This window comes from Myodes glareolus, chromosome X, assembly GCF_982192425.1.
Source record: "Myodes glareolus chromosome X, mMyoGla1.1, whole genome shotgun sequence".
NCBI lineage: Eukaryota > Metazoa > Chordata > Mammalia > Rodentia > Cricetidae > Myodes > Myodes glareolus.
Genome location: NC_142053.1, coordinates 131,421,272 through 131,441,677, shown reverse-complemented (window position 1 = coordinate 131,441,677; position 20,406 = coordinate 131,421,272). Strand labels below are relative to the sequence as shown.

Here is a 20,406-nt window from a genome sequence, read left to right as displayed (position 1 = left end):
GCAGATGATTAGGACTCGGCTGAGCTTTTCCTTTTAAATCTGTGAATTGCTTGTAAGAAGTGTGCTGAATTAGGCATTCAGTAGACTTGTACAATTGGTAAACCAGGTTCAGTTTATCTCGTTCATATAAACTTACGCCACGAGAATGCTAAAATCGTCTAGCTGAGTTGGGCAAGGGGATGTTGGAGAAAGTCAGCTGAAGCCAACTTGGGCATTTACTGAAGAGGGGTTCATTACCAAATAGTCTGGATGAAGTCTTGTCCCTGCCAAGATTGGTGCTGCAAATGTGAGATTTGGCTGTGTGAGTTAAATGATGGAATTACTCTGCATTCTCCCTGTGTGCATTTATATAGATTTCTCAATGCTGTTTTTACATTTCTAGTTTACTAGCAAAATATTGTTCCCATCAGATGATGTTGCCAAAATATTTTGAACAAGTTTATAAGCAATCCTTACCATGTGTCAGTACAACTGCTTAGTTTAAATATTCCCTCATCCTTGCCATTTGTTGAATGCATTTTGGTTCATCTGATGTTTACTGACTATCGCATGTGCTAAGACAGTACAAAGAGCCGGAAATGGTGACACATTCTCGTGATTCCGGAGCCTAAGATGAACACGAGTTCTAGGCCTGCCTGGGAAACATAGTGAGACTTGACTCAAACGGAAAAAAAAAGACATGATGGAGAAGGCTATTAAGAATTCAGTACAGTGTAACTGTTGAAGATTGGCTAGTCTAGAAAAGGAAGAGAAAGCATATGCACACACAAGTAGCTGTAATGGAAAAACTAAATGCCAAGCAGACTAAGAACCACGATTAGTGCATGCACTCGGATGTTGCTTAGTTGAAAGATTAAGAAAGGGACAGTTCATTGCTAAGCTAAGCATTGTTGTCCAATCTCTCCTTGTAAATATTTGACTACCCGGCATACTGTTCCCATTCTATTGGAGATCAAAGCATCTACTGAAGGAAAGTTTGCACATTCCAGTCACCTTAACTCTTGAAAAGGCCAGCATTCTTCCATTCAAGTCTTCACCCAGGCAAAGGCTACCTCACAGGATTAAGTTACTGCCTTCCAAAGTATGAGATGGCTCTGATGGAGTACATTTGCAAAGACCTTGGAGCCCTTCATCTCCTTTCCATGAACTGAAATACCTAAACTGATCCAAGCTCCTTTCTGTCCTTTGTTCTGTAGATACTTTTTCCATTACACACCAGCTTCTGTTATTTCTCTCTTTATACTATAACTGTCCTGGTCCCTGTCCACTCATGATGCCTTTAGCTACTTTTTATTTGAGCCTAGACCACAGAAACTATGAAGGTGATGGATAGTCCTAGTAGGTGACTGTGTTCCTTCATCTCTGCTCCTTAAACTGTAATCATCGGATAGTTGATAGGGGCATTAAAAATTTTGACTGTCTGATGTACTAATGCCTGTTTGCTATTTAATACAGGAAACAAGTCATACAATGGTGGTGGAATAGGCTCTTCAAATAGGATCATGGACTTCTTGGAGGAACCAATCCCCGGTGTAGGGACCTATGATGATTTCAACACAATTGATTGGGTGAGAGAGAAGTCTCGAGACCGAGATAGGCATCGAGAGGTAAGGCAGTGCTGGCACGTGAGTAATCTTAGGAAACATGGGGGGAGAAAGGTAAAGAGCTAAATTTGTTCTTTACTCTCCTTTTTTCAGCCCCAGACCTGGCGTGAATCTGGCTTCTATTGACAACATAGGGTGTCTTTCATTTTTCTCTTTAATTTTTTTTGAGATAAGTCTTCTCTGTAGCTTAGGCTGACCTGGAACTCATTTATGTAGTCTACACTGACAAACTCCTGAATACCCTTTTGCCTTCCCAGTGCTGAATTAACAGATGAGAGCCTCCATGCCTGGCTTCATTTTGTAATATATTTCTGGGCTTTTTTGTTTGTTTACACAGAGACAGGGTTTCTCTTTGTAACAGCCCTGACATCCTGGAACTAGCTCTTGTAGGGCAGGCTGGCCTCAAACTCACAGAGATCCACCTGCCTCCGTCTCCCTAGTGCTGGGATTAAAGGTGTGCACTACCACCACCTGCTATATTTCTGTTTTTAAAGACCTTTTATATATAATTTTCATTCTTGGTTTTAAATCTTGTGTCTAATGATTTCCTATAGAATGTTGTTAAAAGAGACATTCGTGAAATGGGTACACATGCCTCTGCATAGGTGAAAACCAGTGTTCAAGACTTTCTCCTCCCATCTCATCTCCCGTTTATGGTTGGTCTCTAAAACCAAGGAAAGTAAATGGGCTTTTTTCAAAGGAATAAAACACCAAATTACCCTAACCTTACAGTGTACTGAAGAATATGGGTTCACTTTTATAGGATTATAGCTCTTGTAAAACCATAAAACCAAAGTAACGTTATGCATTCAGCACCAATAAAACCATAAGATTGATCAAATTGATATCCAAGACATTAATTTAATGTTTTAGGTATTTAGGGCTGTGGTGTAGATTGCGTAAGAATTTCCTCGCCTCTCTTTCCATAGCACTGAGCTTTATTGAGACTTTATTCCGACTAGGCTGGAACTCACTAGGCAGGCAATCTAAACTGCCTAGAACTCTTAATCCTCCTGCCTCAGCCTCCTGAGTGCTGAGATTGCAGGCATGTGCCACCACACATGCCAAGGGTCCTTTGCTATTTTTTTTCTTGAAATGAGACAGGGACTTGCTGTCCAGTCCAGACTCATCACGAGCTTCCAGAGCTCTTACCCCCATAATCCTAAATGCTGGAATGACAGGTGCTTCCTGCCGTGCCCAGAACCTTTGCTTTGAGCCTGTCCTGTACCAGTCACATTTAGGCAATAAACTATTTCTAGTTTATTTGGGGACAGCAGTGGAGAACTTAACTCAGCAACAGTGAAAATGCTGATGCCCAGCTCTTACCCATGTATTCTCAGCAGGTGACCCTCTGGCAAGCCACTTCTTTGGGGCACACTCGTAGTTTTCCCCCCTAAAGTTCTGCTTGACTTCATATTTAAAATATATTAATACCATTTTCTGCTGAGTCCATGACTTCTTCCTGTCAGAGACAAATCTCTGTAAGAGGTAGAGATTAGAGCCAGGCAGAGATTAGAGTCAGGTTTTCTCTCTCTCTGTCTCTCTCTCTCTCTCTCTCTCTCTCTGTCTCTCTCTCTCTCTCTGTCTCTCTCTCTCTGTGTGTGTGTGTGTGTGTGTTTGATGTTTTGCTCAAACCTAGGGTTTAACATGTATTCCCCCACTAAGCTACACCCCAGCCCTATTTTTTTCCATTTTTAAGCCTTTCTCAGATTCTGCCATGTACTCTGACAACTACATGAACCCCAGGTACAGGTTTATGAAAAATTCCATTTTTTTCAGGGAGGCAGTACTGGTGATTGAATGCAGGGCTTTGCAATGCTAGGCAGTATTCTGTCAGCAAGGTATGACTTAAGCCCTCTTCGCTTTTTATTTGGAAACAGGGTTTCACTGTTACCCAGTTTGGCCTTGAACTTACTTGCACATAGCTTTAGCCTAAGCGTCCCAACTTATTCCATTCAGTTTTCTTCCTTCCTTTTATTTCTTTTGTGTGGGGAGGCATGTTTCAAGACAGGGTTTCTCTGTGTGACAGCCCTGGCTGTCTTGGACCCTACTTTGTAGACTAGGCTGGCGGTGAACTCACAGAGATTCACCTGGGTCCACCTCCCAAGTGCTGGGATTAAAGGTGTGCTCCACCACACCAGGCTCAATTTTCTTTCTTTCTTTTCTGTTTTTTAAATCTTGTAATTAGTGTAGTCTCTCTCTCTCTTTCTCCCTCTCTCCCTCTCCTCCTCCCTGTGTGTGTGTGTGTGTGTGTGTGTGTGTGTGTGTGTGTAGTGTGTGTGCGCGCGCGTGCACAGCATACACAGGCCACTGGGCTATCTTATTGGCCCTCAAAATACATTTTAAATTTCCTTTTGAAGTTTATAATTTGTTATTGTTTGTGGTGTTGCTGTAGGTGAAGGTGGAATAAATCAAGTTAGAGTGTAATAAATAATGGTACAAAGAAGGGGAAGTACCAGTAACAACACTGGCAGAATAATGACTTTAAAAATATGGACATGGGCCAGTAAGTTGGTTAAGGGTACAAAAAGTACTTGTTGTCAAGTCTGATGGTCTGAGTCTGATCTTTGGAACCCACATAATGGAAGGAGAGAACAGACTTCAGCAAGTTGTCCTCTGTCCTAAACACACACACACACACACACACACACACACACACACACACACACGATATATTAAAGTTAAAGCGAAACCAAGTAAAAATATGAAGAGTGTGGATTTAAGTTTAGCAAGACCTGAACAGGCAAACTTCATGCTTATCCTGACGTCCTCAGATGCAGTTGCTGGCTTCTGGACTTGAAGGAGACATCACCAGTATCAATTAGTGCCTGTGATCCCTGGACTTTTGGAGTGTTATGCCACCCAGCTTTGGGAATTTCCTGACCCAACTGCAGCCACAGATAGCAAACCTCAAGTTGTGCCTGAGATCAGCCATTGTTTATTCTTTGTTTACTCTTTGCAAAACAATCAGGATATTTGCTGTGAATCAACTCTCCTTGAGACAGCTGTTATTCAGGGCAGAAAAAGACCCCTGCAATGCACAAAACAGGTTGATTGTATTAAGAAATAAGTGGCTAAGTGGGGGTATATCTTAGATATTACAGTAAATTGGTAGAATTCAGTAAATTGCAGTATTCTTGGTAAATTGGTTCAATTAAATAATTCTCAATTGTTATCTATTCCCAGATAATTTGTATTTTTCTCATGAAGAAGTTTTTAGATGGAGGGAAGATATATGTAGAGTATACCAATGTTATCTTATTTTTTTCCTAGATTACCAATAAAAGCAAAGAGTCAACATGGGCCTTAATTCACAGTGTGAGTGATGCATTTTCTGGCTGGTTGTTGATGCTCCTCATTGGGCTTTTATCAGGTATGGTAAACTACAGAAGTTTTTAAAATTAATCTCCCAGAACTGTAATGTGCCCCTTCAGAACTGAGTCAAATCCAATGTTCTCCCATCGGAAATGAACTGCTGGTGAACCTTTTGAAAGTGCAATATTCCATGTGTAAATGAGCTCTAACTAATGCCCATATCACCTTCCTTAAATCTAAGAAGAAATACATCTAAACAGTTTGTGTGCCTAAGATGTCACGATCATTTTAAGGTGAACGGCAGCTCTGGGAATAAGACTAAAGACGAATATATGTGCCACTGAGTCACTGCCTCAGCCCTTGTTCTTCTTAATACAGGCTCTCATAATTCAGCCCAGGCTGGTCTTGAACTCAATATATAATCTAGGCTGGAAGGAGCTGTGATCTGTTTCCTCACTCTCCTCAGTGCTGATATTACAGGCGAGAACTACCATAGCCAGCTCTTAACTGTCTCTTCAACTTTTATCTCCTCCCTCCTGGTGGCAGAGGAAGGCATGTTAAGGTGTAGCTCCTACGCTCAGGGACTCAGCACATTCTTTCCTGGTTTCCGAGGGGTGTATGCTAGCACATTCTCCTATCAGCTTCACTGAATTTCTCTAGCCACTCCAGACGCTATAGGTTGAGTATCCTCAGTGGGTAAAGGCCACATAATGAAGGGATAAAACCAGTTCTCACAAGTTTCTTCCAACCCTCACACAAATTATCCTCTGATCTTCACATGTACACCATGGCACCCCCCCCCACACACACACATGGCGTGGCATGTGTACACTCACACTAAATAAATGTAAAGAAAGATTGAAGCCAGAAATATTTGAAATGTTACCATATTACATAATGAAGTATTTGGAGAAAAGGACCCAAATCTAAACACAAAATTTGCTTGTTTTATATATACATATATGCATATATAATACATATATTAGATACATATAAATATATTTATAAGCACCATGTATACACATTCACACACACAAGCACACACACAGCTTGAAGGGAGTTTTATATAAGTTCACTTGGATTTTCTATTAGTGTGAAAGAGTATCTCCTTTGACTTAATGAGGCCCAGGCTGGCCTCAGCCTCACTCCTGTCTCAGCCTCCTAGGTCCAGATAGTAGGCTGTAGGCACTGCGCACCTTTCCATCTCTATGTTGACTAAAGTCCTATCACATGAGGTCAGATGTGCAATTTTCCTCATGCAGCTTCATGTCAGTGCTTAAAGAATTAAGAAATGTTTCAGGTTAGAGATGCTCACTTATATACAGTATGTGAATGGAGACTTGCTCTACAGATACAAGCTTGCAGCAAGTTCCAATGCAAACTTCCCCTCCTATGTGGGAAGCAGAAAGCCGGCAACACCAGGCAGGCAGAGAAACCAAGAAATGTACTCCTGTAGCATTAAAGACAGTGCCTAGGAAGATGTGGACTCGAGCAAAATAGAAGTTAAGTGAGAAAGCTGGAGAAGATGGTATAAGATTTCACTTTATAGAATAGACTCTTGTTTCAGGAAGTCAAGATTAAAGTCCCTACTCCACTACTTGTAGCTTTATGGCTATGGGCAAGTTTCTTAGCTCCTGGAGACTTTGGTGTATTGGTCTGTAAAATGGAGATAGTACAGACATCTGTATTGAATACTTTCTTTGAGGATTATATGAGATAAAATACTTGACATGGCGCCTAGTTGTTGATGTGTTTTTGTCATGAGGTGTGGAGAAAATGACAACCTCAAATATGAAGTGGTTCGTCCATCCTGAGTTTCTAAGATTGCCTGGGATAAGGACTGACAAAATGGCTTAGTGTGGTAGGGACTTGCGCTACAAGCCTGACAAGCTTAGTTTGATGCCTGAAACCCAGGGTGGAAGGAGAGAGCCAACTTCCAAAAGTTGCCCTTTGACCTCCATATGTGAGTCTGCATGTACTTACGTGTGTACACACAACCAAATAATATATAAAATAAATTATTTTTTAAAAATAGAATTGCCTACACTAAAAGGTTGGCAGTCTTGTCTTTTTCATTAAAAGGGTCTTGAGTTAAGTGGTCTCTGGAGTTCCCGCTCCTCTCTGCTGCTATGGCACAAAAGCAGCTGTAGACCATAGGGAGAGAAATGAGTCTGGCCGCAGCTCGGACGCTTGCCTGGCAGACACAACAGGTGAGAAAGATTTGGCCCTCATGTTGTCGTTTGTTAGCCCATGGTGGAGGGTGTTCAACTGTGCCTTCTGGCTCTTCCAGGAGAGAGAACACAGTTTGGAGCTGGTTAATAATGGATTGGGTAATCTATAATGCCAACTATTGTAGCAAAGGAAGGAGTATCAAGGAGGAAAGGTCATAAATCTGGTGATTAGGAACATATTAGTGTTCACAAAGAAACCTCAGATACTTGTTGAGAGCCAGAGTTCAAGTTTTGGTAGTTATTGGAAAGAAAGAAAGAACAAACTCTTGAAATGTCAATCTGTTCTTTGGGATAGGGAAGATTAATAAAACTTGTAGCCAGAGAAGAAAGTGACATTTGTGAGCAGGGAGAGATGTAGAAGTAGAAGGGAAGCCAGGACTGGAGATGGGTATGTAAAATATAAAGCACACATACGAAACAACTGGAGCATAGAGCAAAGTATGTAACTATAAGGCCTTGTTGATTTTGTGAACCTAGGCAGTAAATGCAATAAAAGTTGGAACAGAAATCTAGGGGCTACAGTAGCCAAAAATAGCTGTCAGAAAATACTGGATTTGACTAGGGCATTCAAGTATGTGGAAACACTTTCTGCACTTACCAAAACATACACATAACATGGCCTTTTTCACCCAACAGAATGTAGGCACAATGTTCTCAACTCTTTAATGTGTTTCTTGTCTTTAGGTGGTCAGTGGCTTTTTTTTCATCTCATACACATGAGGTGTTTTGTTTTTAAACATTGGAGACTCATAACAGAAGCAGTGTGTCTGAGCGGAACAGTCTGGGAATTCAGGGGCTGTTTTATAACACTTTTATCATTCCTCTAAGGCACAATTCTGGGCCATTTAGTTTCTCTCGTCCAGAATTTCTTCATTTAACTGACACATGACATCCAGAAGTAAAGTACTTTAACTGTCTTAGCTCTTCTCAGTTTACCAGTCATAGTACTTACTTTATTTTCTTTGATGGATGGTCTATATATAGTTTTATTCCTTTTTACTGAGACCATTGTAGTGCGTTCATACCCTAGGTTCAGTAGGCATCCAAAGTCTCTTGAGTTCCATCCAACCTTCTTTGCACACAATACTCTGTGTTTTTATAAACGTAATATCCTTAGCAGACAGTATCTTCCTCCCGCTGTACAAGTTCTTCCTGTCTGTGGTGCAAAACCCTTCATCGACTTTGCCCCAGAGCCTTTACACATAAATATCATGGAAGATTCTTTAGTGTGTGCAATTTGTATTCACTCAAACTGATGTATATAGGGAGAGTCACATAATCTTGTTTTAGCTGTTGTTTTTGGTTTGAGATGGAGTCTCACTATTTATTCCTAGCTGGCATGCTAAGTAGACCAGGCTGGCCTTGAACTTTCAGAGTACTGGGATTAAAGGCCTGTGGCACCATGCCTAGCAAGTCACATAATCTTAAACAAATTACTCCCTTTATAGAGTGGCATTCCTTAAGCAGCACACCAAAGCAGTTCCTTCATTGTGTCAAGCGAGTTTCAAAACCAAACTCTTCTGTCTTCCCCACGTGTTTTGCTTTTTTCCTAGCTCTTCCCAGTGTACATATTTCCCACATTGTGGTGTTTATTTTTATTATTTTTAATCCTGTGTATGTGTTTGTGTCTGTGTGTGAGAATGCAGGTACCCTTGGAGGCCAGAAGCATTTGTAGAACTGGAGTTAAAAACAGTTGTTAGCTATCCAACGTGGGTGCTGGGAATTGAACTCAGATCCTCTGCAAGAGTAGTATGTACTCTTAAGCATCTCTTCCGCCCAACACTGGTGTTAATGTATGTACACAGAGACTGCTTGTTTGTTTCCCTACTGCCCAGACCCGAATAATCACACAAAACTGTATTAATTACAACACTGCTTGGCCAAATGCTTAGGCATATTGCTAGCTAGCTCTTATGTCATAAATTAACCCATTTCTATCACCACAATGTCATATATCACCACAATGCCATGACTTACTGGTAATGTTCTGGCAGGTGTCTTTCTCCTTCAGCAGCTACATAGCGTCTCTTTGACTTTGCCTACTCTCTCTATATATCTCTGTTCGGATTTTCCACCTGGATTTACTCTGCTAAGCCATTGGCTGAAACAGCTTTATTCATTAATCAATAAAAACAACACATATACAAAAGGACATACCACATCAAATGTAGAGATAGTAAGTGAAATAGTAAGCACATCAACAATCAGAAAGATGTTCCAGATAGAATAGGAATAGGGAAGTCTATGTTTACCTGTCATTTCAATTCCTTTCTTGTCACTTTGGCTGATAAAACTTGTTCTCATTACCAAAGACATAATTTCAGAAGTGAGGTTAAATTTGACTTTCCCTTTCTTCCCAACTAAATCAGGTTCATTAGCAGGCCTAATAGATATCTCTGCTCACTGGATGACCGACTTAAAAGAAGGGATATGCACTAAGGGATTCTGGTTTAACCACGAACACTGTTGCTGGAAATCTGACCATGTCACCTTTGAGGAGAGAGACAAGTGCCCAGAATGGAATAGCTGGTCCCAACTTATCATCAGTACAGAGCAGGTAATGTGTAATACTTATTTTTGTACCACTGAATTTTATCCTTATATTTATTTCATTTTTTTGTACTGTACTCCTGGAAATTATGAATCTTCCCCTATATTCTTCATGGAAAAGAAACAGAACAAGCTGTCTTCTTTTGTGGTTTAAGTGCAGCCTTATTTCTATCTCTTCTGACATGTTGGAAGCATTTTCTGCTTATATTTAAAAGTTTGGTTTGTTTTAAAGAAGTCTTATATTTCGTTGGAAATTTCAGAGGCAGACAACAGGTAAGATGTAATTTCTAACAAGATTATGAAATAACTTAAATATGTTTATCATATAGAAAAACAAAGCAGTTTGTCCCTGAGCACTGAATTAGAACAATCAAAGGTATGATGTGTTTCATGTCAAAATAAGAGATCTGGGAATCAAATTGCCCAGTCTCTCTTTCAATTGTATCGGTATTTTTATTATTATCTAAGCAAATATTTCTCAACACATAATAATTTTGAGTTTTAGCTCCTTTCCTATCTTTCAGTACTTTGTTATATATTAGATCTCTCCCACTGAAAAAGCACACAAAGCAGATATGTTTTAGCTACCAGGCTCACTAGTAGAAACGGGTACTCCTTGAACTCCCTCCCTTTGCTGCCCATTCTTTTGGTGAAGTAAAAATAAGACCAGAATGTATGCCTGTACTCTTCAAATTTATCTTTCATCAGATTTCATGGAAGTAGAGTGGAGTAAAGGTCTCTAGAAGCTGAGAAGGGAATGGTCAGAGAGAAGTTGTGTAATGAACAGCAAATAGAGAGGAGGAAGAAATTCTACAGTTCAAACATCAGCTTTACTGTAACTGTACTTTACAACTAATGATTAATTGCGGTGCTGCATATTGGGTTCAAGGCCTGTGTGTGCTAGGTAGGTGCTCTAATAGTGAACCACATCCCTTCTTATATATTTTATCAAGTAATAGAGGGAGTCAGAAGACTTCAAGCATACAAATATATGAAATATTTTAGTAAGTAAAACTGCTAATTATCCTAATTTGATCACCATATATTATATATACATGTATCAAACTATCATGCTATACCTTGCAAACATGTATAACTATGGTAAGCCAATCAAAAATTTTAAAATAATTTTATTATTCACTTTTTTCACGAAAAAAATTGAGGTGGCACACACACACTCATAGACACATACAAGTCAATTGAAAAGGGATAATAAATTAATAAAGTCAGAAATAGATTTTTACATTCATATATAACTATATACATTGGCTTGAGGAGCAAGGTTTTATGTGTTTTGTACTGGCTAGTTTTTTGTCAAGTTAATACAAGCCGGAGTCATCAGAGAGAAGGGAGCCTCAATTGAGAAAATGCCTCCCTAAGATCCAGCTATAGGGCATTTTCTTAAGTAGTGATTGAGGTGTGATGGCCCAGCCCATAATGGATGGTATAAGGAAGCAGGCTGAGCAAACAGTGAGGAGCAAGCCAGTAAGCAGTTCCTCTCCAGGATCTCTACATCAGCTCCTGCCTCCAGCTTCCTGTCCTGTTTGAGTTCCTGCCCTGACTTCCTACAGTGATGGGCAGTACCGCTGAAGTGTCAGCCAAGTAAACCCTTTCCTCCCAAATTTGCGTTTTGCTCCTGGTGTTTCATCACAGCCATAGAAACCCTAGCTAAGAGATGCGTGTTTCTCAAACTGCAGCAGAGTTAAATTATTGGGGGGAAGGTACAAACCTTCCTAGAATACTGATTTTTTTCCTGAGGATTTGGAATATTTTTTTTAAGTATAAACAATGATTTTTGAATTCTTTTTAGATTTATTTATTTTAGGTGTCTGAATGTTTTGTCTGCATGGGTGTATGTGCACCACATTTGTGCCAGGTGCTCACTTAGGTCACAAGAGTGCTTTAGATTCTTGGAACTGGAGTTACAGATGGTTGTGAGCCACGATATAGGTACTGGGAATCAAACCTTGGTCCTCTGCAAGAGCATAAAGTGCTCTTAACCACTGAACCATCTTTCTACCTCCATAAACAATGATTTTAAAATGGAGTGTAAATTTTTCTTCTTTTCCTGTGTAACTCAAGATTAAACTCTGGGTCTTGCATATACTAACCAAATACTGTACAACTGAGTTACATCAACTGTATTTTAAATATTTTTATTGTAAAAGCCAGGCATGGTGGCACACACTAGTAACCTCCAGTACTTGGAAAGTGCAGGCAGGTGGATCAGGAGTTCAGAGTCATTCTTGGCTACATTTTTGAGTTGCCTGGGCTATACCTTGTCTCAAAAATTTTTTAAAAAATTAAGATTACATTTATTTTGTGTGTGTGTGTGTATGTGTGTGTGTATGCGCATGTGTGTCCATCCGTGCCTCAGCACACATGTGGAGTTCAGAGGACGGTTTTGGGGAGTCAACTCTTTCCTTCTACCTTATAGATCCCAGGGAGATAGCCTATGTTGTGCCTTTACTGGCTGAGCCGTCTTGTTGACCCTTAAAAAACCATTAGTTATTTTGAGCTGGGTACGGTAGCTCATGCCTATAATCCTAGTGTTTGGGAGTTAGTGGCAAGAGGGTCACTGCAAGCTCCAGGCCAGTTTAGTCTTAATATTGAGTGCCAGACCAGTTAGGATACATAATAAGACCCTATCTCAAGAAAGCAATAAATATATAAGCAAACAGTTAGCTCAATTAAAATTATTTTGAGATTGGATCTTGATGAGTTGTCTTGCTGGCCTCAAGTTTGTGATTTTCCTGCCTCAGCTTCCTAGTTAGCTGCAAGGATTTTTATTTGTTTGAAACAAAGTTTCACTCTTTTGCCTAGCCTAGTCTAGAACTCCTAGGAATCCTGGTTAGAGGTTTGAGTTGTCATATCCTTCTCTGTATTTTGTTTTGTTTTCAGGAAGAAAAAACATTTCTGTTTTACCTCTATTCCTGAGTGCTTCTGTCTTTTACTGTAATATTTCTATTTATGTATTAGAAAGACTGGATTTAAAAAAGGTTTATAAAGCCTTCCAACTTAGTGAGAGAGAGGGGGAGGGAAGAAAGAAGGGAGGGAGAGAGGGAGAGAGAGAGAGATTATGTGAAGGCAGACTTAGTGAGAGAGAGGGGGAGGGAGGGAGGGAGAGAGAGAGAGAGAGAGAGAGAGAGAGAGATTGATTGATTATGTGAAGGCAGAGATATCAGGCGCTTAAAAGAAATCTCACACTGGCTCAGAACTGAGAGATAGATAGTTATTTATTTAGGGGGAAATCTTACAAATCAGGATTCTCTACTTAAACTGTAGATGGAGATGAGATCCAAACAATCTGACTGAGCAAAACGGGAACGAGGGGGAGGAGAGAAGGGGCCCGGCATCTGGTAAATAGTCAATGAGGCCATGCCCCAGTAGGTGGGTAAACCTTCCTCCACCACCTCCCCGTTTTGTTTAAATAGGAGAGTTCTAAACCTAATACAAAATTATATACAATTAGAACAGTTATCCTATTCTAACTAGCTTAAGTCTTGTATAATAAATAACTTGGCCAAGTCATGAGAGGAAAGTAACTACACTTATCTAGTCTTCAACCCCATTGAAGATCCGAGAGGGAAATAATGTTACCTGAGTGAGTAGGAAGTGCAATCAAACTTCCAAAACATGCAACAAATGACAGAGACAACTGGCTATCTGGACAATCACTCAAAGTCTCATTTGCAACATTGAGGCAACCAACTTTGGCTGTGGCCTAGAATAACTGACAGACTATTTTCAAAGGCAAGAAATTTTTCAAAACTGTCTTACCCTGTCTTGGCAAGATTTGACAGTCCTACTTATCCATTTCCGGATACTATGTATTTTGTCAGTGGTTTAGGTGTGGGCAGTTCCTTGCCCAAAGGCCAGTTTTGCCAAGAAGAAAATAAGCTCCAAGTGGAGTGTCTTAGTGCTCAACGTTCTCTCGGGAATTAGATTGGTGCTGCCAGGAGCAATTGTGTCTCATTTCATCCAAACTCTTAAGTTATTTAAATGCCATTTTCTACAGCTCTTTGAAGTGGTTGAAAATTATCTATCTATGCAGAATATAATCTCTATGTATGGAACAGTTATGAATGTCTGCTTCCCTTGCTTTGGAAGAAACACTTGTCATTTTTTAAATTCTTTTTGTATTTTGTGTGTGTGACTGTTTTGTGTGCATGTGTGTATGTGCGACAGATGTGTGCCTGGTGCCTACAGAGACCAGAAGAAGACATTGGATCCCCTGAACTTGGAGTCACAGATTATTAAGAGGACTGGGAGTTGAACCCAGGCTCTCTGCATGAGTACCTAACCACTGGACCATCTCTCCAGTTCTAGGAAGCATTTTTAAAAATCCATGTATATGCTTACTGTGTATATGTGCGTATGCATATGTGTATATATGTGGAAATATGTGTGCCATGGCACTTATGTGGAGGTCAGAGGAGAAGTTGCAGGTGTTGGTTCTTTTTTTTGTGACATGTGTTCTGGAATTTGAACTCTGGGGTTCAGCCTTGGCAGTAGGCACCTTTAACCACTGAGCAATCTTGCCAGCCACTTAACTTTTAAGGCAGTTACATAATCATGTTATATCCTTCATCTCACCCCTGCCTATGGTTAACACTTTGAATAACAATAGTATAAGAAATTGATATATCTAAAATCGATAGAATTTATTTCCCTATTTTGATTGGTGTGTTTTTGCTTTTATGGTGCTGATGCTTGAGCATAGGACCTTGAATATACTATGTGAACTCTACCCATGACTAACATCACCAACCCATCTCATTTCTCTAACTGTATACAAAATTATAGCCAAAAGCAGGCGAGAGATCTGCAGTTTCCTGTTGCTATAGGATGACTCCTATGTGCTCCCCTGGAGAACTAGCCCTTTATTGTGGTCTGTTCCAGCTGTTCCTTGTAAAGCAGAGCTTGAGATTTGCTCACACAACAGATTTCTCTGGCTCTTTTTATGAATGAAATCATTGCCTGGGGGAAATAGTCTGTGAGGCTTTCAGAAGCCTTCTCTTGCCAACAGTTTGGCTTCCTGGTCTCTGCTCTGGCCAGCGCCTGATGCTTTCTCTTCCACTGCCTTGCCCTCTTTGTTTCCTACCTCTGGAGTCCACTTGCTCACAAACTTCTCTTAAAGGACAAAGAAATAATTGTTCTCTGAGGACCTAAGGAAAAGATTGTATCATATTCACAACTAAAAAAAAACTATAGAGTCCTGATTCTCCTTGTGTAGGCCGTTAAGTTCTCCCAGTGTTTTATGGTTTGCAGAGTGGGAAGTCTATCGAGCTTTATGTCTGTCTCATCTGAAGCATAACCCCTGCTGTTCACTATTCCGTTTTGGTCAAGAATCACTTCTTCCAGCCCTTTAATGTTAATTGTTGTGGACTATTAGTTTAAGATGTATTACATTCATTTATGTTGTGAAATAGTTGTTTAACGATGCAAAGATGTGTTGTGTTCTTTTAGGGTGCATTTGTTTAACTCTGTGAAGCTGTGTTATTTTGCCTTCTGAAACACTTGATTGGTCTAACAAAGGGCTGAACGACCAAGAGCTAGGCAGGAGAGAGAAATAGGTGGGGCTTCCAGGCGGAGAGAATAAATAGGAGGAGAAATCTAGGCCTGGCTAGCTCAGTTGGTAGAGCATGAGACTCTTAATCTTGGGGTCTTGGGTTTGAACCCTTGAGTGCTAAAATGTAGCAAAATGTAGGTTCTTTTGTTTTGGGGTCTTTAGGGTCTGCCACCCAGCTCAAATAACTACACGGAAACTTATTCTTACTGGCCTTAGCTTGGCTTCTTTTATTTATTTTTTATTGCTTTATAAATAATACCTTTCAAAATTTCCACTTCCTCAGCTCCTCCCACTTCCCTCCCACTCCCTGACTCATCCTCCCCTCTCCCCCTCCAGTCCTAAAAGAGGGCAGGATACCCTGCCCTGTGGGAAGCCCAAGGCCCTCCCTCTCCATCCAGGCTTAGGAAGGTGAGCATCCAAATAGACTAGGATCCCAAAAAGCCAGTACGGGCAGTACAGACAAATCCCAGTGCCATTGTCATTGGCTTCTGAGTCGGCTACAATTGTCAGCCACATTCAGAGGGTCCAGACGGATGGAGATAGAGACAGAGACCCACATTGGAGCACTGGACTGAGCTCCCAAGGTCCAGTTGAAGAGCAGAAGGAGAGAGAACATGATCAAGGAAGTCAGGACCGCGAGGGGTTGTTCCACCCACTGAGACAGTGTGCCTGATCTAATGGGAGCTCACCAAAGCCAGCTGGACTGGGACTGAACGAGCTTATTTCTAGCCAGCTTTTCTAACTTAAATTATCCCGTTTCTATTTAATTACATTTTTTCTCTGGGCTCTTTACCTTTCTTTATTCTTCATGTGTTTCTTCCCTTCTAACTTTGGCTGACTGTGTGACACCCTCCTCTCTTTCTCCTTTTCTCACTCCTTACTCTTCCTTTCTCTTTGCATTGGCTCACAACTGTTTGCAGCTCCAGCACCAGGTAATCAAACGCACCTTCTGGCCTCATTGGCACTTGCACTAATATGACATACATGCATGCACACACACACACAAATTTTAAAAATAAAATAAAACATGAAGTCTAGAGCTGGACTTGGTATCTTTATACCAAGAATTCTAGCACTTGGGAAGTGGAGGCCGAAGAATTAACAGTTCATTAGGGACCCTCTGTTACCTAATGAGTTCAGGACTAACATGGGCTACATAAAATATCTCAAAACAAAACAACAATAACAACTCAGATAATCAACAAGCATCAAGACTGGGAGTATAACTCAGTGATAGAGCATGTGTTTTAGCATGTGTGAGACCCAGGGTTAAATCTCCAAATTTAAAAATCGAAGCAAAATGACCTCCCCAATATCATGCTACTTGCCCTAAACATACACAGTAAACAATTATAAAGAAATGAAGCAATGCTTAGGAATTTTAGTTGATATAGTCTGTGAGAATTTAACACCAAGATCTGTAAGGGTAATGGAATGTTCAAACTTGTCATCGCTTCAGATACGTAGTCAGTGTTCACCCAGCCCAGAAACTGGGAAGGCTATTGTAACTCTTATTAAAAACTTGACATAGGATCATATGGATTTGATTGCAAAACTGACAAAACACTAATAAAAGCTAAACTGTAACCATGCATGCTTTCAGTGCGCAGTCCCAGTACTTGGGAGGCAGAGGCATGAGGATTGCTGCAGGTTAGAGGTCAGACGGGGCTGCATATCAAGACCGTGCACCAAAAGCTAAACGAGCCTTCTCCTGCCAAGAATTTGGCCTCCTGGTCTATGCCTCTGGCTAGAGAGGCAGTTGGATCTCTGTGAGCCTGAAGCTAGCCTGGCTTACACAGCAAGTTCTAGGCCAGCCATAGCTACATAGTAAGATGTCGTCTCAAAGACAAACGCAAATCATGTTTGAAGGTTTTCCATTTTCCTTTCCAGCATCTTGACTGTTAGAATCCTTCGCGAATTTCCTCTGATTGCAGCAAGGCATATGATTTGAGCACCAAGGGTGCCTAATGGTGTTTTTGTGCTGTCTCTCATGAATGGCCTGAGAAGAGATATTTACACAATTTACTGTTGTTCTTTTTCTTCCCAGCCTACTCTCCTGGCAAAATGTCACTGAACAGAGCTGCCTTCCACACCCAGCTGTCTCCACTAAAACATCATCTGTCTTTTTGTTGTGTTCCAGGGAGCCTTTGCCTACATAGTCAATTATTTCATGTACGTCCTCTGGGCTCTCCTGTTTGCTTTCCTTGCTGTATCTCTTGTCAAAGCGTTTGCACCTTATGCCTGTGGCTCTGGAATCCCTGAGGTGAGTATAATATGAACCATTTTTTGCCAAAATTTTCTGGGTATTCCTGCATATACTATATCTTGGTGGCTAACAATCAGGGTCAGAGCCAGAGGGCATCTAAGCTCCATCCAGATTTTCCTTTAAGTCTCCTCTCAGCATTGGTCACAGGATTTGGTCTAAAAGGGGGGAGATGGTAGCCCAAACCTCTTTCCTACCTATTTGGGGCTTAAATTGTTTTAGTCGGGCAACTACAATTTTAGGTTATCAAGATGGCCTTACTCCTAAGATTACTTAGGACTATTACCTGTGACTATTAAGTCACAGTGTTCTTTGGCAAACACTCCAGGCTGTACCTACTCTTTCAGACTCTTTCTTGAACACTGGTCTTATTCTCAGAACATTTTCTAACTAGCTAGTCCCTCAGCTGCTCCTGCTTCTCCATCCACACACGCTCATCCTTACAGTAGACTTCTCCATCCACACACGCTCATCCTTACAGTAGACTTCTCCATCCACACACGCTCATCCTTACAGTAGACTTCTCCATCCACACACGCTCATCCTTACAGTAGACTTCTCCATCCACACACGCTCATCCTTACAGTAGACTTCTCCATCCACACACGCTCATCCTTACAGTAGACTTCTCCATCCACACACGCTCATCCTTACAGTAGACTTCTCCATCCACACACGCTCATCCTTACAGTAGACTTCTCCATCCACATACTCTCATCCTTACAGTAGACTTCTCCATCCACACACGCTCATCCTTACAGTAGACTTCTCCATCCACATACTCTCATCCTTACAGTAGACTTCTCCATCCACATACTCTCATCCTTACAGTAGACTTCTCCATCCACATACTCTCATCCTTACAGTAGACTTCTCCATCCACACACTCTCATCCTTACAGGAGACTCTTTGCAGCTGCTACACAGCCCTTTTCTCCCCTAAAATCTGTGGCAGTTCCCAGAATGCTTCTGACTTTCCTAGGTGTCTCCTATACTGAGATCCCTCTTGAGACAAGTGTGTGTATGTGTGTGTGTGTGTGTGTGTGTGAGAGAGAGAGAGAGAGAGAGAGAGAGAGAAAGACTGGTTGAGGGGTAATATAGTTCTTGTAAGGGGGTATAAATTTTAGCTGTTTGTAATTAATTACTTAGTCTGTATTCAATCTTTCTGTGTTTGGCCTACAGATAAAAACTATCCTGAGTGGTTTCATTATTAGGGGCTATTTGGGTAAGTGGACCCTCGTCATCAAAACTATCACGTTGGTGCTGGCAGTGTCATCTGGCTTGAGCCTGGGCAAAGAGGGCCCCCTAGTGCACGTGGCTTGCTGCTGTGGGAACATCCTGTGCCACTGCTTCAACAAATACAGGAAGAATGAAGCCAAGCGCAGAGAGGTAATGACACGTGAGCTTGAAAGCTTATTTTTACTTGTGAGCAGAAATACTGCAGTCTTAGTGGGGAGAACTTGGGGGTTTCACCCTTGTGGATTCAGCAAGTTCAGTTCTAGGAGTCTGTCTTATGGCCATCCTAGCATGTGTATATGCACAGGTGTCTACGGATAGCCAACATAAACTTATTAACCTTGTAAAAGTCTGAAGTTAGCAAAATATCCATCAAATAGGACTTGATTTTTAAAAATATATTCTGTTTATATCATAGAAAACTGAGCAACCATTTAAAAGAATGAGATGACCCTAAATATCTTGACATGAACTGCTGGCAACAGAACACTACAGCTAGTTTGCGACTACTGTTTATTGGCTAATGAGTTATTTTTTTAAAATGTATGTCTATGCACTTATGAAGAATATGTCTAGGGCTGCTACACTGGTTCAGTCAATAGAGTACTTAACTTGCAAACATTTGATCCCCAAGAACCCATTTTTTAAAAGTGGTGCATCTTTATAATCCCAGTGCTGGGGAGAGACAGGCACATCTTTGGGTCTCATTGACCAGCCAGCCTTGTCTGCTTGGCTGGGACCAGTCAATGAGAGACACTATTTCAAAAACAAAGTGGACAGTGCCTGAGGAACAACACTTGAGGTTGACTTCTGACCTCACTTACACATACAAGCATCTATGCTCACACTTGCATACCTGCATATATGAAGTTGAACACACAAAACTCAAAAATATCTGGAAATAATTTTATTCTAAACTGTGAAAAGCATGCTCTTATGTTTGGTGGGGGAATAAGGCAGTAGGAAAGGAGAAGTGGGGACTTGAATTTGTATTATATTTTTATGTGCTACTTCTTACAAAGAAGTTAGAGAAAATAATAGACTTTGTGGGACTTGCTGTGGAAGAATAAATATAAGCAGTGCATTTCAAATGACAGATTGTTCATCTTTTCTCACTATTAAATGCCACATTTGAACTAGTTCCTCCCAGTCTTATAGCTCTCTCTGCCTGCCTCTTGCTTCAACCCATTTACAGTGTTTGCACTGTAGCATCACTGCATGTTTTAGGTAGGGTTTCTATTGCTGTGAAGAGACACCATGACCACGGAAACTCTGATGATGACATTTAATTGGTGTGGCTCATTTGCAGTTCAGAGGTTTAGTCCATTATCGTCATGGTGGGACATAACAACACGTAGGCAGACATGGTGCTAGAGAGGTAGCCGAGAGCTCTACATCTTGCAGGCAACAGGAAGTAAAGTGTCCCACTGAGTGAAGCTTGAGCAAAGGAGACCTCAAAGTCCACCTCCACAGTGGCACACTTCCTCCAACAAAGCTATCCCTCCTCATAGTGCCATTCCCTTTAGGGGCCATTTTCTTTCAAACTGCCACACTATGCTTGTGCTAAATTCATCCCGTTGTTAGTGCATACTATTTTGAGGAAGAAGAATATTTTTTCTTTTTAATTTTTTAACTT

The 20,406-nt window shown here is 40.9% G+C and overlaps 1 protein-coding gene across 3 annotated transcripts in view; it reads left to right on the top strand.

Annotated features, from left to right (window-relative positions):
- The window catches only part of Clcn5 (Cl-/H+ antiporter 5), a 163,073-nt gene that overhangs the window by 126,269 nt on the left and 16,398 nt on the right, over positions 1 to 20,406 (top strand). For all 3 annotated transcript variants that reach the window (XM_048461309.3, XM_048461308.3, XM_048461310.3), the window contains 5 exons: positions 1,456 to 1,607; positions 4,878 to 4,977; positions 9,520 to 9,707; positions 17,413 to 17,535; positions 18,717 to 18,923. In XM_048461309.3, the coding sequence (XP_048317266.1) occupies positions 1,456 to 1,607; positions 4,878 to 4,977; positions 9,520 to 9,707; positions 17,413 to 17,535; positions 18,717 to 18,923 (770 nt within the window). The remainder of the gene's footprint in view (positions 1 to 1,455; positions 1,608 to 4,877; positions 4,978 to 9,519; positions 9,708 to 17,412; positions 17,536 to 18,716; positions 18,924 to 20,406) is intronic.